At 34.4% G+C, this 26715-nt stretch overlaps 1 protein-coding gene across 14 annotated transcripts in view; it reads left to right on the forward strand.

The window, feature by feature from the left end:
- The window catches only part of NBEA (neurobeachin), a 480010-nt gene that overhangs the window by 128164 nt on the left and 325131 nt on the right, over positions 1-26715 (forward strand). For all 14 annotated transcript variants that reach the window (XM_071804835.1, XM_071804807.1, XM_071804804.1 and 11 more), the window contains exons 11-22: positions 883-991; positions 3313-3465; positions 3584-3752; positions 12683-12762; positions 13586-13648; positions 13757-13854; positions 16088-16180; positions 19256-19364; positions 21393-21474; positions 21815-21938; positions 22263-22455; positions 22758-23777. In XM_071804835.1, coding sequence (XP_071660936.1) covers positions 883-991; positions 3313-3465; positions 3584-3752; positions 12683-12762; positions 13586-13648; positions 13757-13854; positions 16088-16180; positions 19256-19364; positions 21393-21474; positions 21815-21938; positions 22263-22455; positions 22758-23777 — 2293 coding nt within the window. The remainder of the gene's footprint in view (positions 1-882; positions 992-3312; positions 3466-3583; positions 3753-12682; positions 12763-13585; positions 13649-13756; positions 13855-16087; positions 16181-19255; positions 19365-21392; positions 21475-21814; positions 21939-22262; positions 22456-22757; positions 23778-26715) is intronic.

The raw sequence follows: 26715 nt of genomic DNA on the forward strand, positions 1-26715 counted from the left end.
TTTTTCTCCCACAGTGCATTGATCTGTCATAAGTTTCTACTGTTGGTTTTCATAACATAGTTTAATTGTCTTGGTAAGTCTGTCCCCCAAAGTCTTTTGGATATCTGCTGACCACTTTTCTGAACACTTTTTTCCCTCCTTCCTGTGCTTTCTGAACACCTCGCTGACAGATACGGGCTGAGCACCACTGAGATGGGCTGCTGAGCAATTTCCTTATGGCCTCTAGAGTCTCTCAGTGATGTTCCACCATTACTTGGTCAGGCCTAGATATTACTCTCATGTTTGGTCTGGAGAAAATATGAAGGAAACTCTCTACCCTGCTGTTGTTCTGCTGTGGTTTGTGGTGGGCATCATTGCACGTGTGCATATTCGGCCATTTTATGCCTCGTTGCTGTGGTAGTAATGACTCTAGGGACCAAAAGTGTGGAATGATTATGTACCTGGTGGCTGCAAATTTTGCTGTTCAGCATAGTTAGTCTGGATGGTAGAATGGTTGACACGGCCCCTGCCTACATCATTTTAACACTGTCAGCTGGATCTCACTCATCTCCTGCCACTTCCACTGCAAAACCTTGGACTAGACCTGCAAGCTGCAGGACTAGATGTTTAAAACCTGGGATGGTCCTGGTCAAATCAGAAGAGCTGACAAAACGATTTTTCCACTTTTATTTGAATATGAACTTCCACTCCTACCATTGTAATATGCGAACAATCATTGGAGAAATTTGTCAATAGAAAAGTGAGATTTGTATTCTTTCAAGGAATTGCTCACAACTTTAAGCCTGTTTCTGTTCACTTAATTGCTGGTGAATATTTGGAATGTAACAGATTGATTTTTCTGCATTTGTAATCTGAAAAAAATGCTTGTTTTTTTACATGCAGTGCTACCCTATTGGCTTTTTTGGTTGAGCTTCTTAAGAGTTCAGTAGCCATGCAAGAACAAATGCTTGGTGGAAAAGGCTTTCTAGTCATTGGCTACCTCCTTGAAAAGGTATGTTTGGAGGTGCTTTTTATCTTCTTAGTATTTCTACTGTCATAGTGGTATTTTTAATCACCTAGCTCAAAGGACTGGTGGAATAAAATATATTTGTGATACAAGATATTTTTGATTTGTAATACTTGTAAGTCATCTACAGGAGTCTTTTCATCTTCCTGATCCTCTTCTATGCCAATATTCAAATAATTTTCTGGAGTTGACCCTAGTTTTCTAATTTATGCTTTTACTGTAGATCAGTTTGTGAATCAATTTAATGTATTTTCACTTATCTTTCTGTGCTCTTTGTCCCCCAAACTCTCATTTAGAAAAATTTCTCTTGGATATCACAGACGTCGTAATTTAGGTTTAAATTTCTTTTTTTTTTTTTTGTGCATAGTAATAAAAAATAAGTTAATCCTCTGTGGCTCAATTCTGAAATTTTTGAAATAGTTACTCAGTGCTTTGAAGAAGAAAAATGTAAAATAATTTAATTTCTGAAAGAAACTGTTGCAAGGGGCATTCCCTTTACTTTCTTATTTTCGGATATAATCTCCTGGCTCTGACATGCTTGAATTTCTGCTACAGTATTTTTCATTAGCAAGCAGTGTAACAATCATTTAGAAGAAGTCATGACCAGAGCTTTGTGATGTCCAATGATGCAAATAAATTTGAACAATCTCACCTTTAGAAATGTACTATATTTTGAAGAAGAATGGCAAATAATTTCTCTCATTCTGCTCCCTATGTTATTTACAGCTAGGGAAATACATTAATGTAAGTAGAAAGACTCTACCTTCTTTGAAGTAATACCTAAATGCAGATTATTTTCTGTGCTTCTATGTTTTCTGTACTAAGCAAGTGTGATTTAGAATGTCAAAGAATGAGTCTAAGGTTTGGTTTATTTTTTTCTTATGGTACATTTTCTTGTGACATCACCAGAATGAATTTACGAAGCTGTTCGCTCCAGTTCTATAAGTTATATACAGGCAGGCTAGAGAGCACTTATGAAGTCCCTTTCTCTTGAGTAGAGCACTATGGTTTGTGGACATTGAACACATCAATGTAGACTGTTGTACATGAAATTAAAATTTAAAAAAAGTTTGCATACTATTCCAATTAACACCTGCTACAATCATTGAACTCAGAGTGTGTGAATATTTAAAGCATTTTGATTACTTTCTGTGCCAACCTAATTCTTACAGCATATGCTGTTTTCTGGGGTTTCTTTATGCTATATTCTCCTTAGCTGCAGTTTTTCAAAAGGATATATTTTATTTTTTCAGTATGTGCTTATCTTCAGTTAGCACACATGGTGGGAAAAAAATCCTTTTGTTTCCTAGCCAGGCTCTATTTTATTATTTGTAAATTATCTGTTGTTCATTTGCATGTGATCAGAAAGCTTTTTTTTTTTTTTTCCCCTGACTTAACTTCAAAATCATATTTTTGTTCTTACTAGTTGCAGACTATTTATTGTGAGTTGTGATGTACAAACTAGAGGAAACTCAGCATCTGGGCTGAGCTGCTTTTACTGACAAATGGGCTTCATCTCTAAAAATAACAAGTCTGTATGTTCCCAAATGATACTTACAGCATTAAAAGTAATTGAAACAAGTTTAGAGAAGGCAAGGAGAAGGATGTTTCATGTTGTGGGTTTTTGTTGTTGTTGTTGGCTGGTTGGTTGTTTTTGGTAGTTCGTTTTGTTAACTTAGCATATAAAGAAGTTCGTTAAGGTCCACATGCCCTATTAGTGCAAAGGAGCCGGTATCAACAGTGATTTTATAACATATGCTAAGAAACTGAAGAACTCTCCTGAAATTTAAGGAAACCTGTAACCCAGATCCTTCAAATACCTACTTATGTTTAAGGAACAAAAGCAAGTCTACCAGTAATGTGTGTTTACATACTGAGAAACCCAATTTCAGTAAGATGCATTATTAACTGAAGAAGAGTTAAGGACTTCAGACTACGTTCTCAAGGCACTGTGCTGTTAAATATAGAATCCTGGCTGGATTATTACAAAAATAAACAACAACAGCAAAAACCACAAACCAGCAACAAAGCGACTACCAACAACAAAAAATAACCCCAATTATTGATTAACATTTTTAACCTGTTAAAGGTAGCCATCATAAAGACCATGACTATTATTAGGCAGTATAAGTTGCTGATATTTATTCTTACTTTCCATTCATATTCAATGACATAAAAAACATATGAGGTTGTATGTATTTAGTAAAGATGAACCTGGTGAAAATATAACACCATATTTCTGCTCTAAGTATATTAAGGAAGGAGGTTTTTCTTTATCTTTGCTCTTTCTGATTATTTTTCTCCAGTCATCTAGAGTTCATATAACCAGAGCAGTTCTGGAACAATTTTTGTCATTTGCGAAATATTTGGACGGATTGTCTCATGGAGCACCACTGCTGAAGCAATTATGTGATCACATCCTGTTTAATCCTGCTATCTGGATACACACCCCTGCAAAGGTAATTGTGTTCTTGAATTACGTTATCACTCTCCTATAAGTATTCTTTTATACCGTGGTACTTAGGTTTCTAATTTTTTTTTAATTTTAAAACATGGTATAACTATTTCATTTTTCAGGTGCAACTTTCTTTGTATACCTACTTGTCAGCTGAATTCATTGGAACTGCTACTATCTATAACACCATACGCAGAGTGGGAACAGTACTGCAGTTAATGCACACACTGAAATACTACTACTGGGTGGTTAATCCTGCTGATAGCAGTGGCATTACTCCTAAAGGATTAGGTAAGTGCAATCCACTAGAAAGAAAACACAAACATTTCTTGTATAGGAAGATTTATAAACGTGTGAAAGCTCCTTGGATCTGTAGAGAAAAACATAAGTAAATGGCAATAATCAATATCAGTGGTCAGCAGCAGAAGGGCTATGCAAGTATTATACTTTTGGTGTACCATACACCTCTTATAATTCTGTATGCATATATATGTGTTCCCAGAAGATTCCAACTCTGGTCTTCACTGGCTTAGCATATACTTAAGTGGGCATATTTTAGGAAATACATTAAAATTACTTATTTTTCTTCTTCTGTAACAGAGAGGAAATGTTAAATGGATTTCATATGTCAAGGAAAGCTTTGTGGGGTTTGAATGATTGTTAATGTTAAGTGACCTTGAAAACAGAGTGGAAGCTTCTAGTTCTCACTGCTGAGGTATCTGAAGCTATATTTCCAGTTTAATAGTATCTTTTTCTCTGCACTTATAAAACAGAGATTGATTTAATTTTGCTTATAGTCGTGCATTTAGCTTAGCTTAGGAAGCACTGAATGACAGCAACAAGAAAATACAATAATACATACAGGCTAAACACTTCATGTAACAGATGTGTATTAACCAGAGCATCAAACCATTCTAATCCTATACACTGCAGCTGTAATGTCATTACTGTTAGCTGACTACTTGTGTAAAGCAGTGAGGATTTGGCTGAAAGTCTCTTAAAAAAAATAATTCATACAGGGGAATTTATTAATTATCTTTATTCTGTAACTATTACTGTCATGCTGAGAAATTGAATAATTGAGGGATGTTTTACTGCTGTCACATATCCAGATATTTAACAATGTGACATATATAAGTTATTAGATAATTCTTCAGTTGTAAGTGAGCTGTATGCATAGGGTTTTTCTTTAATATTTTCTTTTAATAAATTAAAATGGAAGGAACAATTCTTATCCTAGATTAGGTATCCTAATAGGTGAAGTTGTAACTTGTTGAGGCTCACAGAAAGAGCTGCTGTTGGAGCTGGGACCTGATTTACAGTTCTTTTATATTATAATGTTAGATGAACAATGTTCTTCATAAAATTATTAAAATTTGCTTTAAAAATACCCAACAAAAGCAAACTGTGTTTCTGTTCACTGTTTATTTGAGTGAAAAGTTTTGTAATACCAGGTTAACTGTAATATCAGTGATAAAGTGTATTTTCTACTTACACTGGTTCTGGATTCCTTTTGCCAAAATGGTATTAAGTTCATTTTTAGCACCTACAATGAATGTGTCTCCATCTGAGCTAGATGTCTGCTGATTATAGACAGCGGAATGCAGGAATCAATTGCCTGAATATGGGTTTCTGCCATCATTTTAGTCAAATCTGCTTGTTCTGTGCAGATACGTTGGATATTTATGGCATGTCAAGTTAGAGTGATGAGTCTGTTTGGGAAGCTGTGTCCTACCGCTAGTTGACAGAGCCTTGAGAACTATTTAGTTGGAAAGATGTTTGCTTACTACACTCCACTGGCTATATTGATTCGATCTCCACTGACTTCAGGGGAATGTTAGAAGTTGGTCCTATGTGTTGGCAACTTCACTGTAGATGTCTGAAGTTAGGCTGAGCTGAATCCTACCCCATGACTGACTTCATCCAGCTTCATGCTTTCAGAGCTCAACTCCGTTGGGGGTTACATGTTTGTGCTGCTTAGCTGCAGCTTTACCATCAGACAGGCGGACCATAGGTGAGTTCAGGGCGGAATCAGGATGTTAAAACTCAGCTGATCAGCTTATAATATGTACATTGCATTTGTGACTGTTGAATGACGAGTTGTTGGGAAGTAAACTTTCCAAATGTCAGCCATATTTACACCTAGACAGAGACCTGGAAAATTGCTCAACTATTTTGACACCGTAAGTTTGATAATTTTGTCCGCTTGTTATTGCTGTAATTCTTTTTGGGGTTCTTTTTTGTTGTTGTTTTTTGTTTGTTTTGTTTTGTTGTTTGGTTGTTGTTTTTTGTTTGTTTGTTTTGTTTTTAATTAAAGAATTCCTGTACTTCTGTGTCATGACACTAGCACCCAACACCACTTTGAAAATGTGTTGCATATGACAGACTTGCCTCTGGCTAGGCTTGCTCTTTTGTAGAAACAGTATGACATTTCTTTCTGCAGGAGGTATGACTTGTTATTATCTTGCCCAGATCTGACCCTCTGCAGTTAACTGTGTTTTTTGAGTATTTGCATATGTAATGCCAGTTGAATAGCTAGAAAAAAGTGTATGATGTATTCATCAAAATCTGAACAGAAGGCATGGGAGTACACAAGGACACAAAATTAGGAATGAGAAATGAATCAGTTAACTCTAAATTAGCATACATATGGCTGGTTTACTTTCCTATCTTTTCTTTCATTCTTACCTGTTTTAAGGATATAGTATGTTCACTTCTCATTTATGTCAATTCCAGACAATATTATGGGTTTTTTTCTGACAAAAACAAACAGGTAGATCTCTGAAAGGTAATCAGATAGTGCAAATTACTGCTTGTTTGCTGTAGCAGTGTGACAACAAAATCACAGTTACTAAGGCCTTCATATGTTTAATAAACTGTGAGGCTATGCATATGTTGCAAATATATGTTATTCACTATATCTGAATTTTCTCCTTTTTTTTTTTTTTTCTTTAGTTAGGTTTCTGAATGGTGTTTATTTTTTAAAAAGGTTTATTACAACCTTTTTCCTTCTTCCTTATCCTTCCTCCCTGTTCCTTAGTCCCATGTAATTGATACATCTCTAAGAAAGTATTTTGTAGTACTCTCCTGTCTGTAAAATGACTTTTCCTGTGTTGAGTTAAAGTCAGCTTATCAGGGAGCAAGATCACTGGCACAGCAATGCAAATCCAGCATAGCTGTGGAATTTTCTCCATGCAAATCTGCACTAGGATTTTTTCTGTTATTATTTCACAGGGAGTTTCTGCTTCTGACTAATAGAGCTGTAATCACTGTGGTGATTTGCAAGCAAATGACTGTGAAAATACAATAATTGCTGAGGTGATGGGTTACTAAATTTAATGTCATATTAACTTAATTTTATATAAGGTTTTTGTCAAATTCACATTCATTAGTTTCGATTGAAAAAAGTCCTGAAAATTTTTCAAAATGTTGAATCACCTGGGTATTACATTACTTTTCTTCACCAGATGTTCTTTCTTTTACCATTGAGTGAGTCTGCCGATGTGGTATGTAGGTCTGGCTGATTCAGGATTGCAGTCTTAGAATACTATAAGGAGCTGTAGTTGATATGCTTAATGCTTTTTTTTCTGTCCATCTCTGTTTTCAGCGACTCATAACTTCACCAATCCTCATATTTCAAAAGTTAACTGTTCCAGGGTTTTGGTTTTGTGTTGATTTTTATTAGCCTGCATACAGCCAGTACAGCCACACAGAGCTGGAAAGTTTATCATTTGATAAAATGTAGAATAATGTGTAAGAAGTTTGTAAAAGCAAGAAACTCACACTGTAAAAGTACAATCATGTGAGTGTTAGAGTTGCTGCATTTTAAGTAGTATTTGATATTTCAAAATGAAAAAAAAAACAGGACCCATTGTCAATGAGCAGTAATTTTACTGTAAGAAACAGAAAAATGTCATAATGCAAGAAAATGGCATCTGATATTCCCTTATCAGAGGCAACTGAAAGTCTAAGGTAACATGACATCAGACTTTTCAGATCTGAAGAAGACTTTAATGGAAATCTTGCCAATATCCAAAATTTGACTGGATGTGTTAAAGTGCCTTCAAATAATTTGCTGTCATATTAGAAAGTAAGCTTATTCATCTAGACATTTTAGTAGTATGATGCTTTCCTGTCTTTCAGGCATATCATTTTTTCTACAGAGATACTGAAACATTTTTTCAATATTAGTTGTTTGATTTACTATTACTTGCAGACAATTACACTGCTTCAAAGTTTTATTGCTTTCCCCTGTCTTAATGAAGTACAAAGTGGGTGAGTTTTCTGTACTGACAGTTAGTATACATTGCTTAAAGCCAAAGTGGCTCAATATTGAAGCTCCCCATTTGTCTAATGCCATTTACTTAAAAAATGGAACTTTCCCCTTGCTTCTCCTGGTATTCAGCTTATAAAAGAGAAGGCTTAAATGTTTTGAATTATTTAAAAGGCTCACATACTTATTTCAAATTTGATTTTGTATCTTCTCTTTCATTATTGTTTTCCTGTTTCAAACTGGTATTTCTTCTAGGATTCCATATACTAAATTTGTATTGTTTTGTTTCCTTCTGAAGTACTAGAAACATTTTTTTTCAAAATTTGTACTTATCAACTTGCTTTACAATTATTCTTAGCAGATTTAATATTTTAGATATAGATCTACATGGTGGTGGCAAGTTTTCTGTTTAAAATTATGAGTTTTACTTTCTTTTTTTTTGTGGTGTGTTTGTGGTGGTTTTTTTAATTAATTGAATTTCTAGTTACAACTAGGTGGCAGGACAAAAGTGACTTGTGTTTTATTAAGAGTATACTAAAAGTAAACTTGTGAAATAATTTTCAGGTCGGGAAGATCAGAAAAAGTCAAACCAACTTCTACAAGAAAGAATCTCTAAACTTTCTTATATTTTACATTCTACATTTGAACTACAGTTATAGCTATTCTCTTGGTTTACCACGTGCATGACTTTAACATTGTGTTAAATTATAGCCAATAAGATGTGAAGGCAGGAGAGCATCGTAAGGTTGTCCAACAGTTGCAGCATTCAAAGACGCAGTGAAGCAGGCAATTGAGTAAAAATTGGCTAAAATTGTATTACTTCTTTCCATGATTATTTCCTTTTGTGGATTTTGGGAATGAATAAGAGGGTAAGTGGGGAGAGATTTAACTCTTTATCTTACTATGGTAGATGGTGCATTTCAATGATAATACTTCAAGGTGCCAAAGATGTCTTAGTGCTATGTTACTAGTCTTAGGTTTTTTTTTATGTGTGTATACTAGACTGATATTTAAGGAAGAGCCAAGCTGTGAGTGTCTTTCAGAACGGGCAAAACACATACATTTTTAATATCAAAGCAACAGAGAAAAATTTAAACTTTTTTTTTTATCTCATCTTTGGATATGTACTACCTGTTGAATACTTCTATTTTTGGATTAACCCTGCCTTGATAAGTCATCATCGCACTTACTTGCCAACTGCATGGTATTCTCTGAAAATACTGGTGGACCAACAGTGGTACAGTAATGAGAAAGCATAAAATGAAGGCAATAACAGAAAAATAACTAAATGTTGTGGAGGGGGGGAAAAAAAAAACCAACAATAAACCAACAAAACCCAAAAAACAAACAAAAAGAACCCACCACAAAATGTGGAATACTCACTGTTAACAACTCTCAGAAATGTATTAAACCTAAATTGTAATTTTGGACTTCATTGCAGAGCATTGCTAGGAAATACTTGCGTCTTCATTGTTGCATGACAGAAATGTGCATTTAAGTTCCAGACTACTGAGTAATGTAGTTCATTCTTGAGCTGTTGGCCAAGCATTTATTTTTGTTTGATTCCCAACTCTTACTCTGAACAGACCTTTATGAGTGGGATCTTGCTTCCCGCTAGAGAATGTATTGTTGCTAATGTCCAAGTTAATTCCTGTTACATAGAGTTTTCAAGAACATTTTTGATGTCCAGCATTTTTGAACATGAGCTAATTAAGTAAGAATTATGAAAATTATTCTAAGGAGAAAGTAACTGTAGTTCTTGTGGACAGAAAAAATTTTGCAGACTTGTTTCAAGGGCCGTGTTAGAGTGGAACTCAATTCTCATTTGCTTTGCAACAGCAAGTAGGTCCTTCTGTGATCCACATAACATGCATGTATGGAGATGAGATTCAACTCTCCATATCATGTTTTAGTAATTTAAGGAATAGAAAAATTGTGCTGTTTACACATAAAAAATCCAGGTGGAAAAATGTTGAATTGGCTTGCTTGTAGAACTGATAACACATCTTATTTCTAAAGACAGGATTAGAAATATCTATTTTTGTTATTCAAAGCTCCCAATCAGTTTTTGACACCAGTACTGATTGTAGTTTGTGAACGTGTTTACTTATTCCCTCTTAATTAGTTCTGGTTTATGCCCCTATAATTGCTTTGTGCTGCAAGGATGAATTGGATAAATTTTTTCATTTATTTTTCTCTGGTTGAAATGGGCTAACTCTCATTATGAGTGTATATTAAAAAAAACCTGATGCAAATCATGTTCTATCTGCAATGAATACATACATAAAGAATCTAAAAGCAGGAAATGATTTTGTGATTCATCCTGGTGTGGAATAGGGGAGGCATCCTTTCTCATTGCCAGTTAACAAGAATGTTGCTTTTTTTAATACTAGGGGCTTACAGTTGCTGTAGCAGATCTTAAAAGAATTGTCTTTATTGTTGATTTGGTTTGGGTTTGGTTTTAGTCTTTAGCAGTGCAGTTTATCTGTTTCTGAGCGGTGGTGACACCAAATTGTCTAGATCCAGTGATGGGCCCAAAGATTAATAGAGACTAAAGTGTTTCAGTGTTTGAATTGAAAAACAAGATTTGCTTGTCTCTCTTTGCTTCAGTATATGTATGTAAGATATATATTTTTAAATAATAAATTATACCATTGTTTGGTCAATAATGCATTTTTTAAAGTAAATCATCAACTAGTAATCAAGAAAAAAAGTGTGATGACATAACAGTTATAGTGGAAAATCCTTTTTATATAGTTTTACAATTCCCAGATTAATTCCATTCAATCTGTGTCAGATGACTGTTGCATTACTGTTGCTGCAGTCTACTATTTGTAGCAAGTGACTGGTTACGTAGCCTCCAGTTTTTCCAGCCCTTTATATTTTGGAGGGGGTGCTACCAGTCTTCTTTTAATTTTTTTAAATTAATAGTCTTTTGGGCAGAGGCTGTCGCCTTTTTCTGATTCTCATGCAATGAATCTTGAAGACACAATCAAAATACAAGGAATAAGTAGTACTGGAGGACTGAAGGAAAAAGTATCATTTCACCTGCTGGACATATAACCTGCAAGCAGCAACTCCTTTTGTGTCTTCTGCGTGTTGAAGAACCCTCTTCAGGGTTCTTGCACATCTCCAGAGAAACTAGTGAATAAGAAATATTAAACTCAGATATCTTTGAACATGTTCCTGGTTAATTTGGGGTAGCTTTTTTTTAATCCTTCCTTAAAATTTCTGTTACCAAAATCCATTGTCCTAGTGTGCTGTTTTCTCTTTCCATAATTACAATCTTCCAGAAAAGACAAAATACCTCAGTTTTTAGGCCTACTTTTCAGATATTGTCATGGTGTAGGAGGAAAGACAGTGTGTGAAGAAACAGATTTCTGTGATGCAGTTAGAGTTGAATCTGCATTTGAATTAGGGAAAAAAATAGCTGTTGGCTAGAAGCACACCATTGCCATAAAAACACATGGAATATTTAATGTAGTTGCAGCTAGTATCAAAAAAATCCAGCTTACTTCTGTTTTTACAATGGGAAATAGATGTTTCATAGTGTCATTAGAATGTATGGATATAAACCTGCTCCTTTATTTTTAAAGCCTATATGATAGGGTTTTTACAACAGTATCCTTACTGTTTTTTCACATGATGCGGGGGACGGGGGAGGTTGAGATTTATTTGCATCTTTCTGAAAAGTACCCGGTTCTCCTGTTTCCATGCCAAAACAGGGAGGAAAACTTGAGGGGATTAACCATTCTTTTTGTTCCTACTAGTCAAAAAAATAGAGCTTACCTTCAGATTTGCCCTTGTTCAGTCTTGAATTGCCGTGTGCAGAGCAGGGGCTTCACTTCTAATAGTGGCACCGAAGACTATAAAAAAAACTTCATTAAAAAGTTGCATTCTTCTGGATTGGAAATAATACCGAAACACAGAATGTTATTGAGCTTTGGTATGTTCATCAGCATAGGATGAAATGGTTGATGAGTTTATTTTCACTGTGCAAAATTTAAGATTCCGACACACATTGTTTGAAAAGTAGGAACTTAACAAAGGAATTTCCAGTTCAACCTGAACTATTTATGAAAGGGGACAATGAAAAATACAGTAGAGCAAGGTCCAAGTGAATATAGTTATTCGAGCTCTGTTTCGTATTCATTTTTTTAGAAACTTCTGTTTTCCTAATATACTTCCTCAAGCACAAGTGTTTAAAGTATTATGGATTAGAGTTTTGGGTTTTTTTCTGGTTGAAATTTAATATTTTTTCAGATGGTAGTTTCTCTTCAGTTAAACAGCTTCTTTCTACTACAGGTAAATGCAACCACTAATATTTCATTAATCCTTCCTTTGTTGGGTTTCATTCAGGTAGTATTTAACATACTGACTTAGTTATTCCAAGTTGTTGTCACATACTTTAGGTGAGATTCAGCTTTGTATTCAGACCCTTTTACATGTCCACAGTATTGCTTCTACTAGTTGTTCAAATTCCCAATGTTTTCAGTGGAATTCAACTTGGTGTAATCAACAGAATAATTTTGATCTTGAATTTGGCACTGCCATTGGGGTGGTTAAGTAAATCTAATCGATAGAGTAGTTGCTTATAGTGGGAATGGAAAATCCTAGCTTATATGAAGACACCTACAGATCATATACTTTAATTTTTGTGAGTCTAGACCTGTTAACTACCTTTCATCTTCCTATGTCTTTGTTTAAAAAAATAAATATATATATATGGATTTCTTTTTTTTCAAAATGAAACATCACTTATACTTAAATAGAGTGGTATTGTAAAATGTGATTCTGAAAGGTTATAAATGATATCATTTGCAAATACATACTTTTATATAATTAATAGAATACTAAATCTGTTATGGCAACTGTGATTTCCTTAAGAAGCTGCAGTCAGTAAAGGAATTAGTTTATATTTAAATGTGGTGTATTTTGCTTTTTCCAGATGGTCCTCGGCCCTCACAGAAAGAAATCATATCACTAAGGGCATTTATGCTTCTGTTTTTGAAACAACTTATATTGAAGGTAAAAATTCCAGATGGAAAACATTGAGACCTGTTACATGCATGTAATAGGATTTTTCATAGTAGTAAATATGTAATACCTGTCAGATATTGTATCTGTTTGTTTAATTTTAATGTCCATGCACATACTTGTAATCAACATAAAGGTAGTAGATCTATACAATATTTCTTACTTACCTCATCAAACTATGCCATACATATTTTATTAAATGTATTTGCAGAAATAATATGTGGCACTGTAGAATCTTTCAGAAATCTGGGCTTTTTTTTTATATGATAGTAAATGTTTGCTTGATCAAATGAAAAAGGTAATGGCAGTTGTAAATTTAGTTATTGCTTTATCCTTTTTGTGTGTGTGTGTTTCATTGCTGGTGTTGGTTGTTTTTTCGGGTGTGGTGGGTTTTGTTATTGTTGTTTTGTTGTTTGTTTTTTTTCATCCTGCCACTGGTTGAAATGATCTAGGACTCTTTCTGTTACAGCTGAACACTAGTCTTTGAGGTATAATCTGCTATTTAAGACTACACTGAAAATCAGTGATTTCTGGCCTGGTTTATACCTCCTGGTTTTTTTCTGATTGAGTCAGGGACTGGAGGAGTGGCAGTAGTGGTTTATAGCATCTGGAGGCCCACACTGTAAAAGTCCATTCTAACAGGAATAGAGGGCTGACTTCATGTTGGTTTGAAGTGAAAGGGAGAATTTTCTTTGAATTCAAATAGAAAAATATTGTAGGGTTATTTGACTTGGTCCAAGTTTTTGTTGAACCAAACTTAAAGAATGTGTTTTCTCTGAGTAATGTCTGTCTTTTTTTTTTTTTTTTTTGTTAGGATCGAGGAGTGAAAGAAGATGAACTACAGAGCATATTAAATTACTTATTAACGATGCATGAGGTACATTTTTGTAATTACCTATCTTTTACTGTAACCAATTGTACCAGCTCTATGGGAAGCCTGTTGTCAAGGTTAGTTTGTAGAATAACATCGATGCTTGTCACACAGGATGAAAATATTCATGATGTACTGCAGCTGCTAGTGGCACTAATGTCCGAACATCCAGCATCCATGATACCTGCCTTTGATCAGAGAAATGGGATACGGTAAGACAGTGAAGTGAGAAAATATCTTAAAAGTGGTTCCAGTATCATCACTCTCTAGATTGCTTCTTTTTCACATAAATATCACACTTGCTTATCTTTCAAACTGCAATTTTATTAACTTGGGCTATATTTTTTGTCAAAACCAGAGTGTTTTTGATAGCTCGGAGGAAAAAAATCTTTCACTTAAGGTTATCATTATGATATTTTAAGGTAAATGTACTGTCATACTTGTTTCTCAATCTCAAATAGAATGTATAATTCTATTTGATAGAATATAGAATTCAAATAGAATATAAAGATGAATCAAAAAGACAAGTGTTTATCTTAGAATAATTTTGAATATTCTGCCTTCAGATTTTTAACATAATCTGGAATGAAGCAGAAATAAACATGAGAAATCATGCCCTAACTTCTCAAATTCTTTCTGGAAAGATTAAGAAAACTTTCTGTAGAATTCATACGTCCATCTGTTTGACAGTAAAATTAATAACTGTCAGTTCCCAGAGAAGTGGTGGGGTTTTTTTGTTTTCTTAGGCCTAATGTGGTAATGCATTTTTTTAAAGAGATGAATAATTTTCATGTTAAAATTTTAATATTTACTGTATACTTTTATTTTGTGCCATTTTGAAAATACTGGAAAATTCAAGGGGCTTATATAACGGGCACGGGGGGAAATCTACTATCTAATAAATTCGATTTTGCCAAAATACTAAGGTCTTCATACAAATACTTGCATGGTCATTCAAACAGTTTTAGATACTAGTTGAAGAGAAGACTCATTGTACTCATGATTAGGACTTTGTTTTCTGCCTATAGTTGTCTGTATTCAGACAGAATTTTCCCCTCCTGACACAACAAAGCGTAAAACTGATCTAGAGGATTTGTGATACCAATATTAAAATTATTTGGCGCCGTCTCTGTGTTTAAAAGTCTGTGCTGAACAAGTGGAGAGAATGTGCAGAACTGCAACATTTAAGCATTCAAAAACAACAACAAAAAAAAAGCCTTACATAGCATTAGGGGTTCATCTGCTTATGTTATCAGAAGACAGAAGCCTCAGAGGTCACTTGAAAATGGAGGAGTTCCTTTCAAAAGTGGAAGATATTGTCTGCTAAAGCACTCTTTAGTGGAGAAAGACTAAGAAGAATGGGTAAAAGCTGAAGCTCAGCTAATTCAATTTTCTGTAATTTGATGCTGTTAAATCAAGGCTGGTTTCCTTTCTGAAAGAGTGTAGAATTTTCACAGAAACCTATAATATCAATTAAATAAATAATAAGCTAAATTAGTTAAATGCTGAGGCCTTTTTTATCCAGGATTTAAAACCAGAGTGTTTATTTTTTATTCTATTTCAAATTTTGGTGCAATGGGGATGCAGCTTTGTAAGTGTACATGGGATTCTCTTGTAGAATCATAGAATGGTTTTGGTTGGAAATGACCTTTAAGATCATCAGGTCCAACCATTAACCTAACTCTGCCAAGTGCAGCACTAAATCATGTTCCTAAGTGTCATATCTACATGTGACTCAACCGCTTCCCTGGGCAGCCTGTTCCAATGCCTGACAACCCATTCTGTGAATAATTTTTTCCTAATATCCAGTCTAAACTTCTCCTGTTACAACTTGAGGCCATTTCGTCTCGCCTTGTTACCTGGTAGAAGAGACCAACAACCACCTTGCTACAAGGTGTTGTAGACAGTGATCAGGTCTTCCCTCAGCCTCCTTTTCTCCAGGCTAACATTTGTGAAACGTATCACTGTATTTTACTTTTGATAATGAGATTACAGTATGAATACCCTGTGATTAGATACAGGTACCCTGTCCTGTGGAGAAAGGATATTGAGTAGGGGTTTTAAGAATGAAAGGAGATTTTCAGTAACATCCAGGTCCTGTAAGAAACTCCAGGGTGTGCTCCAATCTGCTTCTCTTACCTTAAGCTACAGCTGCTCAGGCTGTCCTTTATCTGATTGTTCCAAGGTAGAATTATAAGATAAGATTGTTGCTTTCTGTTATAAAACTTTGAACTGAGCCAGAAGACACATCTGTAACCTAAATAATTCATAATCAAACTTTTATGCTGTTCTTGGTGTTTTCAGTGTATCTTTCCATTTTGTGTCAATTGCTATTTTTGTAGTTTTATTTATCAAGAAATGTCACTCTTCACTGAAATACAATATGTATATGTGATGTTTAGTAATAAACCAAAAAAAACTTGTATTTCTTTTTCTTTTTTTTAGAGTAATTTATAAGTTATTGGCTTCCAAAAGTGAGAGTATATGGGTGCAAGCTTTGAAGGTGCTTGGATATTTTCTTAAACACTTGGGTCATAAGTAAGTCTAGTTTTAAAATTTTTGTACTGGTGAATTTAAGTTCACAATTCTTCTTGTCATGATTGCTGTATATTCTTTGTCAGTCTTTAGAAATTATGTAAAATAGAATTTTTATGTTTTCTGATTAATAATTTGCACACTTCGTGACCTTTATGCATTGGAATAAAATTAATTTTCCAGTTAACTTGTTACTACGATGGTGTTTCAAAAGATACAATGATTATCTAACAAATGGAATTGAAGTCTTAAAACAATTGAAAAAAGCACATTTCAAAAATACTTTCTATAAATGTATATTGCATGTTCAGTTACTGGCAGCAGCAAACATGAGTGGCATCAAAAGTTTGTTGCTGGAATTTTCATTGTCATTGCAATAAAAGTTTCAGGGCAGTACTTTTAAAAATAGCTTTAATATGATGGGAAAATGGAAACAGAAGAATATGTTATTCACATGGGAAAGTTTCAGAAGGTAAAACAAACAGACTAAGTAAATGGTCATGAAAAAAGGATGGAAGTACATACCTCTATGCAAGAAACATTTGCATATAAAATGTGGCAGTAAGAAACATTCACATTTAAAAAGAACTGGTGTTTACAAAATAGATGTACTTATTCTCATCTTCCATATTTTGATGTTAAGAAAGAACTAAAAAGCCTGCTGTGCTGCTCGCTTTTCCTGTTTTACATGAGATGTTTAGCTTCCTGCTGGGGATAACCCAGAACAATATTCCAATGGGAGACTGTGGTGTAAGAATTTGCAGTGTCCTTCACAAACAACTTCATCGTGTAAAACCTCCTCAGAAGGGAAAGGAGCTGGGAGTCCAGCCAGAGTGCGGGATTGCTAGACACGCTTTTCTCAGTAAGATCAATAACGTCTGACTGTATAATTGAGAGACAGTTAGCTGAGAATATGCTCCCAGATGGGATTTTTCTTTTTGGATCCAGCAAGCCAAATAGTTTTCAGGGAATTAATAAAGCAAATTGATAGTTCACTCAAGAATCTCCAAGGGCTTTTCAAAAATTACTTACTAAAAATCATTCACATTGATAGAAGTTGGATTAAGTAAGATACAGAAGCCTAGTTGTGTCCACATAAGTACATTTGTTTAAAATATTTATTACTTATCCAGTAAATCAAGCAACAAACTCTGTCAGAGGAACATGACATAAAAAGAAATGTCATTTTTCAGAAGCTGAAAATTAATTTCCTGTTCCTTAACTTTTACTTGTTATTTTGGATATGTCAGTACAGTTTCAATTGTTCAGTGAAAGTAAGTACTTATCACCAAGTTAACTTCATTTGTCATGTAACTGAAGTAACTGAAATCCACTTGAATATTCTTCATAACTTTTGAAGTTTGTTTGTTTGGTTTTTATTTTCAGACCTCTGGACATCTGTAAATGTTCACATATTATGTAGATTTCAGCAAGTAAAAATGCTCCCCGCCCCCCATTTTCATATCTTACAACCAGGGCTTGTGAGGTGTGCCTATTTGCGTACATACATATGTGTGCATACACACGATTTTATTAAATTGTGGTCAACTACAAAATTCTTAGTGATTATACAATTATAAAACACTTTAATTCCTGTTTCACGGCACAGGAAACAAGCATTGTGTATTAATACATTAAAGTGCATAAATAGATGTTATAATGCAATTTATGAAATCTGAACCAACACAATATTAACACCAAGTGTGTAGGTACAAAACCAATTACCATTGCTGCAGTTCATATATATTCATCGCAGATTAAGCAATAGAGTGAAAGTAATTGATTCTTCTGAGGAGTGACCAATAATGTGTTAGATGTGAGCCTGAATAACTTAATTGATTTTTATCTCTGATCTCTGATGATAGGCTACCTTGTCTAGCCTGGAGAGTTGGCAAAATCTTGTTCTTTTCCTTCTCTGCCATCTTTGATTCTTTCTATGCCACCACTGAAATCATAGTCTATTATTTACATTTGCGTTTTATCTGCACATTTAAACCTTCCAATCCATTTTCACTTCCATGTGCTACCTCACAGCTCACAAAGTTCACTACCTGTAGTTTTTCCTCAAGAGTAACTTGTGAACTCGCTTTGGTGGACAGAAAAGTATACAATGTTACAAGTTGTTGCCTCTCTCTTTCGTGGCTATTTGAAGATTATAATGTAATGTATTAATTTCAAAAGTTCTAGAATGAATCTATGTAATTTAAACCTATGTTAGTATCAACAGTAATCATGAAAAGGGAGTTTCTTAGCTTTCAAATACATAAAGATTTACAGAAAATTTACTGTATTTTATCTTTTTCTGCTGCTTGAATATAGATTAGTAATTAATTTGAATAATTTTTTAATTTAATATTCATGACAGTAATAGATAAATTTAGTGATGTGATTTATGACAACTACTATCTTCAATATGTTAAATCCAGTTTTGAAAGAGTAGTGTTTTGGGACAGGTATAATACACTGATGTAAGCTTCTTTCTTCTCTGCTTTTCGAGATTTGAGTAGATTTTTATCCTAGCTGTAAAATTTGCTTTAATCACTTGGAATTTCATAACTTTTCAGGACTTTATTTCCTTTGCATCGTAACATATGTTATTCCATGATAGAATTATTTTTGTCTGCATGAGAGAATGCTATATAAAGAGAATGGCAGTACTGATAAATCTGTCAGTATTTATGTTGGCAGATCTAGGGTTGGATTGTCGTGAGTCCTTGAGAGAGTGACAAAAGATATGTTCTGCACTGTTCACGTTTTAGCCAGCCTGTGAACATCTTGAATGCTCTCAGCCTGAGTAAGACAGAAAGGGTTTCCTTTGTCTTTTTCACTGTGAAAATCATGGAGGGTGAGAATGGTGTGTGATTTGTTTTATACAAAAGCCCATCCCAAATACAGCATCGCGTTCTGAGATTCTTTGTGTATTACAATTGCATTCATATTGGGAAAGGTCTTAAATTTTTTGTATAAATTCAAAATATCAAAATATTTGGCTTTGGGGCTTTTTTTTTTTTTTTTTGCATTTACTTAAAATGTTCAACATGCTTGGCGATTTCCTAATGTTTTTATTTTTTCTTCCAGGCGAAAGGTGGAAATAATGCATACTCACAGTCTTTTCACGCTTCTCGGAGAAAGGTTGATGCTGCATACAAATACAGTGACTGTTACAACTTATAACACTCTTTATGAGGTACAAATTATTAAACATAGAGATTGTCATCTCTGTTGTAAAAATTATGACTTAATTATAATAAAGTATGACTGTGTGCTTTACAGCATCCTGATCTCAAGACTTTTGAGAAAACTTTAGATAGAAATTTTAAGAAAGGATTTCTGGTTCAGAATGTATTTTGCCGTACTTTGGATATTTCTATTAACAATGTCATTCCTTGTACATAGCCTCTATAAAACCTTCCACTTAGAGCATGACAAAGGCTGATGGAAGACATTCTGCTGTTTAAGATGTTCATCACTTTCAACAACAACAACAAAAAAGTTTACTACAGGCCTCCCATTGCTCTCACTCCTCCATTGTTTGTTTGTTTCCATTGAAATGGAAAGTACTGGAGCCAAAGAGATGCCTTTTTTTTCTTTTTCTGAGCCGTTCCTTTCAAATTTGGAGAAGTGCTGCTTCTAACTAGTGTTGCTGATAGTGTACCAAAATGATAACTGAACATGACCACTTTTATGTAACAGATACTGCTCAAGGCAAGTGAATGTGACCTCAAAACATTCAACTACTAGTTTCTTGTAGAAACTCCAGTTTTAATGATGAAAAATTTTAATAAAGCAGAATGTTGTAAATGTTAGGTTGGTCAAAACCTATGTACTCATGCCTGCAAATGCATAAAGATCACATCCAATCTTCAGTTATTTTAAAGATGGTGACTTAGAATTGAATCTTTTGCAATTTCTGAGGATCTTATGCAGGAGAAAGACTTTTTTTTTTTTGGTCATAAAGAGGTGAAATGGCTAGAGACTTAGAACTGGTTCTAGAAAGACTGGAAGATTAAAGGAGTGCTTGGTATTTGGGATTCTGAGTCAGAGTGATGTAGAAAATGTTCTCCTGTGATTGTAAAACCTAAACATCATCTGTTTGCTAATGACTTACTCAGATGTCAAGTTCTTTTTTTTATTGCACATGTTCTGTGTTATTTGACCATTTTGGTCTCTCAGTCTAGATGTCCCTGCATTCAGATTTCTGAGAGATTCTGTGGTTGGTATTCCCAGAAAATACATGACTCAGTGACAAAATTAAAGTGCTACCTGAGTCCAGCATCCTCAGGTATTTACATGTGAAAAAAATAACCAGAGGAGGAGAAAAAGGAGTTAAGTACCATAAGTACAAAAGATTTACTGAGGAACTAATGTAGATATTTTCCATGTTCTCTCATAGAAAGCAGAGGCATATTTGCTTTCTGTTTTAAATACCAGTATGTAAAGACCTATTCAAAGATATTATGTTTACAACTGGCTTTAATTTGATTATTAATTGATGGATTAGCTAAAGTTCTGCTTTAAAATAAATAAGAATCACTGGTGAAATTATTCTATTTTGAAATATATTTGCTTTAATATACTTTTAGAGAATCCCATGTTAATATTGTTAATTTTTTAGCTTGTTCTTAAAAAGTAAAGTTGCAAACATACAACAGGTGAAGGGTATCCCAGCATGAAAGAACTGTAATGTTGCCTCAATACAGATTAACTAGTTTGTCAGGTACAATTCATGAAACAGTAGAATGATCTGTCTTGTTTGTTATGTGAAGCCCCAGGATTATTCCTATGGAATGGTGCCTGTGACTGTTCCTCTTTCCCAGCTGGAGAAAACCAAACCCACTTTTAAGAATTGTTGGGTTTGGTTATGAATAGAACGCATGAGAATAATTTTTGATGTATGATGCTCATGGAAGAATTTTTAATCTGTGAATGTATAACACTATGAGGAATATGAATTAAATATCTTCAAACCACAATTATTGTATATTTAGTAAGCTTACTAAAAATTTAATTAACCAGCTACTTTGCAACCATAAAAATCTTGATCCTTGTATAGAGGAATTGCTCATTCACATTCTTCAAGAATAAAAATTTTTCAACAAAATGTTTTATATGAAATTACAATGTGGTAAGTGTATTTAACCAATTTTAAAATGAACAAAGAAATGCTGCAACACTTAATTAAAAATGGTAACATGAAATTAATATTCTGTTTCAGATTTTGACAGAGCAAGTGTGCACTCAAGTTGTTCATAAACCACATCCGGAGCCAGATTCTACTGTGAAAATTCAGAATCCAAGTAAGGACAATATATTATGTTTATATGATCAATCCTAGAGGTTTTATATGGTTCTGTGACAAAACCTAGTGGTAGTGGTGTTTTTTGAAAGAATATGGTTCAGGAAGCAAGAACAATTCGTTAGTCTATCTCAAATACATGTGGGTTTCAGTTACTACTTTCATTAGTTTCCGTCAGCAGATTTTGGTGGTGTGTTTTGTTATGGTTTTTTTTTTTTTTTTTTTTTGTGGTGGTGGGTTTTTTGTGTTTTGTTTTGTTGTGTTGTGTTGTTTTGGTTTGGTTTGGTTTGGTTTTTTAATGCAGTTTAAATGTGTTACGTATCTAATTTATTCTTTCAAAGTGATTCTTAAGGTGGTGGCAACACTGTTAAAAAACTCCACACCAAGTGCAGAGCTGATGGAAGTTCGACGTTTGTTCTTGTCTGACATGATAAAGCTCTTTAGTAATAGCCGTGAAAACAGAAGGTATGTCACTACAAATAGTATTTTCTCATCCTTGATTTGTGGGTAGTAGCAATCTGTTATACTCGATGTAGAGTTTTATACTGTATATTAAATGGAATATATAGAAAATAGATGTTGTAGGTTTGTTTTCTTAGTTCAGCAACTAATATTGGGTTCTTCTGTTTGGAGTATACTTAAAATTTTTATCCATCCTCAAGTATTTTTAAGTTTCTTCGTACTATTGGATTGATGTTCAGAGGAAACGTTCCTCCTATTTTAATGATCATAATGTTAAAATAAAGAAGGTCTCTTTGGACATATTTTGACCTAATTATTTCACTTTAGATGTTTACTTCAGTGTTCAGTGTGGCAGGACTGGATGTTTTCTCTGGGATACATTAACCCTAAGAACTCTGAAGAACAGAAGATCACAGAGATGGTTTACAACATTTTCCGTATTCTCTTGTATCATGCAATAAAATATGAATGGGGAGGCTGGAGAGTGTGGGTGGATACTCTTTCTATAGCTCATTCCAAGGTAAGAAATGGCTCGTGCATGATTTTTAAATTCTGGTAACTCCCCCAAAGGCACTGGCACTACAGTAAAAGATGTAAAGTGATTTAGTGCCATCTGGTGGCTACCTCCATAATGGCAAGGTGGCCATTTGTCGTCATCGTAGGTCCTTTACTATGAAACGATTTGTAAGCAGTATGTGGTATGTTGTTAAGATTCTTGTTAGTTTTTGTCCAAGTTCATGGATATTCATTCGTCCATATCGATATTCGTCATCCTTTCATGGGTAGTCATTCATCCCTGTAATCTGTTCTTTTCTATTAAAGGTCACATATGAGGCACACAAGGAGTATCTAGCAAAAATGTATGAAGAGTATCAAAGGCAAGAGGAAGAAAATATAAAAAAGGGGAAGAAGGGGAATGTGAGCACTATCTCAGGTCTTTCCTCTCAGACAACAGGAGCAAAAGGTGGAATGGAAATTCGAGAGATAGAAGACCTTTCACAAAGTCAAAGTCCAGAAAGTGAAACAGATTACCCTGTCAGTACAGATACAAGGGACTTGCTCATGGCTACAAAGGTGCCAGATGATGTGCTTGGAAGTGCTGAGAGACCAGGAGGAGGAGTACATGTGGAAGTTCACGACCTTTTAGTTGACATAAAAGCTGAAAAGGTAGAAGCTACTGAAGTAAAGCTTGATGATATGGATTTATCACCAGAGACACTGGTAACTGGAGAAAATGGTGCACTTGTAGAAGTTGAATCTCTTCTAGATAATGTATATAGTGCTGCTGTTGAGAAGCTCCAAAACAATGTTCATGGAAGCGTGGGTATTATTAAGAAGAATGAGGAAAAAGATAACGGTCCATTAATAACTCTGGCTGATGAGAAAGATGAACCTTCTACTAACAGTACCTCATTTCTCTTTGATAAAATACCTAGTCAAGAGGAGAAACTTCTACCTGAACTTTCAAGTAATCACATTTCTATTCCAAATGTGCAAGAAACACAGATGCATCTTGGTGTAAATGATGATTTGGGATTGCTTGCACATATGACGGGTAGTGTAGACATAACATGTGCTTCAAGTATAATAGAGGACAAGGAGTTCAAGATTCATACAACTTCAGATGGAATGAGTAGCATTTCTGAGAGGGAGTTGGCTTCATCCTCTAAAGGATTAGAATATGCTGAAATGACTGCAACAACTCTTGAGACAGAGTCTTCTGGTAACAAAACTGTACCTAGTGTTGATGGAGGAAGTATAATATCAGATACAGAAAGATCTGATGATGGTAAGGAAGCAGGAAAGGAGATACGAAAGATCCAGACAACTACGACAACCCAGGTAGGTTTCAAGGACTGTAGCCACATATGTGTCCGATGTAATCACTGTTTGTTGCTGGTGGATGAATTAGTAGTATGAGATCTGAGAGATGTTTGAAATCTGTTTCTTTAATTAGGTAAAAGACGTCCATCCCCCAAGCCTATTTGCTTTGAAAATGTCATAATGTGTAAGGATTGTCAAATCTTTCATGTCAGTATAGAAAATACATATTGCAATTGTGGATGCTTTAGTTTAAAAAACTTAGGTAAGGGAATCTGTCATCCATTTTCCTTAGTTCTTCTGGAAAGATCAACTGATACTCTTAGAACTCTGCTGTAGATTTTCTTGTTAGTATGTCTGAAGATTACTGGTGCTGTGCCTTTCTCAGAGTATAGTCTTACATAACTTTATTACACTGTTTTCTTCCTGTACAGGAATGCTGGCATAAATAATCTCTGGTTTTGATTCTAACATCAGCAATGGAATAGCTTAGGGTTAATAGAAGGAAAACTGCTACTTTATTTCCAGACCAGAGATGATTAATAAAAGAAGAAGTATCTACTTTCTTCTTGGAGATCCTTTCTTGTCTAGGTCTGCCTCCGAAAAATTCAGAGAAATTACTGGGTTTCATGAGAGCCATAGCAGTCCGAAACTGGGAAGGCCAGGGCAGAAGTCTACCCCTTGAAAGAATTTGTACTCTGTATACATAGCAAAATATAGGATCACTTCAAACTTTTGAAGGACAGGATTAATTTCCCAATGAAATTGTTCAGAAACTGTAGCACATAAACAAAGGTTGCTCTTTAGCATGTTATCAGGTGAAATAATTGACTACCTTCAGACTTTACTGGCTGACTATATATCCAGTATGTACACCAGTATTTGTCTTCTAGGATTTTAAAGTCAAGCAGGCTTCCTGAAACTATGGAAGAAGAGCCAAACAAAAATCCCAAAAGTTGTTCTGTCTGATACTATGTAGTGTTTACCAGATTGTCAGAAGAAAGACTTTCAGAGATACACTCAAGTACACTCAAAGTAGATGTCATCTAATGAAAGAACACAGATCAGCCTGCCTGCTTTGTTCTTCAGGGAGACAACAGTTTCAGAAAAACTCCAGTGAATGGACATTTTAATTTATATAAACCATCTATGTTTTCCAAAACAGATACTTTCCCTTAAACAAACAAACAAAAAACAATTACTCAAACCAGTGGGTTCTGACATACAGAAAGAATGCTCTTTTCTAAGTCTCTCTTCTATGGTAAGAACCTCTGTTTTGAAGAGAAAAGTGAGTGGAGCTCTTGCATTCCCTAGGCAGGTATTATAAGAAAAGTTTGGGGTTCTCTAGTAAGTATTTTTTTCAAACCCATGAAAATACTCAGAAGATCAGGGACAGCCTATCAAGCATTCTGTAGGAATCCTTATATTTAAAAGCATTCTGTGTAATAAAGAATAAGCCCTGAAAGCTCTTGATGGGAATAGTGTATTTATGCGTATCAGTTGCCAAACACCTTATTTTAAATTTTAAAATTAAGACATGGAAACTGATGAATGGAATGAATCAAGGACAGCAAGAAAAAGGAGCAGTCAGGGTTTATTTTGAAATGTGGATATTTGTTTAAAGAGTAAAAGACGAGCAAAATACTAATATTCATTCACTATGTACATATATGCACCCAGAAACACAGTGAATTAGTAAGATAAATCTTTAATGAAAAAATTTGTGCTATCTACTGTAGAGAATCCTGTTGGTGTGACTTTGGGACTTCTCTGTTCTTTAACCTCTTTCCTTGATGAATTTCACCTGAAACAGTTGCAACATAAAAATATAAATTCCTCAAGCCTACAGTTATTTGTTAGGATTTAAATTATACGTAAGTCTAAATGAACTTTTATCAGATCATTGTAAGACAGGAGAAACAAAATGTTTTTAAATGTTTTGCTCATAGCTACTCACGAAATTCCTAACATAACATTTAGATCTGCAAATTATCTATGAACTTTGTACTCCTCAGGAGTACTTTAATTACAGTTATTTCTCACTAAAATCAATGAAAAACTACAATGAACTGATTTAAGTCTGTAGCCATTAATATCTCTTTTAAATAATTTTCTTAAAAACAATATCAACTGTGTAAACTCTAGAATTGTTGCAATCTTCTAACATCTTCTTCGGGTGTTTTGAAATAACCTTGTGAACTGTAAGCTGTCCATAGTTAAATCTTTTCTGTTTCAATAAGTTAACCTTAATAGAAAAGGTGAAAATATGTATTAAATAAAACATAAATCAAGAATTATTGTTTTCATGAGTAAAGAGCAATGTCAATTTTAACGTATCTACTGTAGAGATGGAGGTTGGAGTTTTGATTGCAGCATGCGTGGGAACTGCCACGTTAGATTTGATCTCTTTGAGATGACTGAAAACCCTTGAAAATGACTTAAAGACTGGCCACCTAAGTACAGAGAGTTGGGTTTCATGGTGGTTTATGTGATGCACATCAAAGCCCATTCCTGCAAATTCAGTGTTATTGGCTAGATAAAAGCTCTCCTGTTGTGGTACAGTTATGATACCATTACTGCTGCTGACATGACAAGTGTAACACCTGTAGTTGTACCCAAAAGAGAACAAGTGGTATGTGAATGGAGTTGCTAACCTCAAATTCTCTAAAAGCGGATCTACAGCCAGCTCTCCACCTTACCAGTTAGAAGTGAGCTGTCTTTTGTTCAAATGGACTGAAAGGAAGCAACAAATGGCACTACAAAGTAGAGATGGGGATTCCTGCTTACTTCTAAGAAGAGTTAATGCCTTTGTCAATAGTAGATCAAATATTGAAGAATATAAAATTAACTTTTTTATGGTGCCAACTAGGAAAGACTGGAAATAGAATTGAAAGCACTGTGCAGAAGATTAATGCAAAAAATTCAAATCTTAGTTAAGTTTAAGGAAAAAAAAATCGTT

Source organism: Patagioenas fasciata, chromosome 1, assembly GCF_037038585.1.
Source record: "Patagioenas fasciata isolate bPatFas1 chromosome 1, bPatFas1.hap1, whole genome shotgun sequence".
Lineage (NCBI taxonomy): Eukaryota > Metazoa > Chordata > Aves > Columbiformes > Columbidae > Patagioenas > Patagioenas fasciata.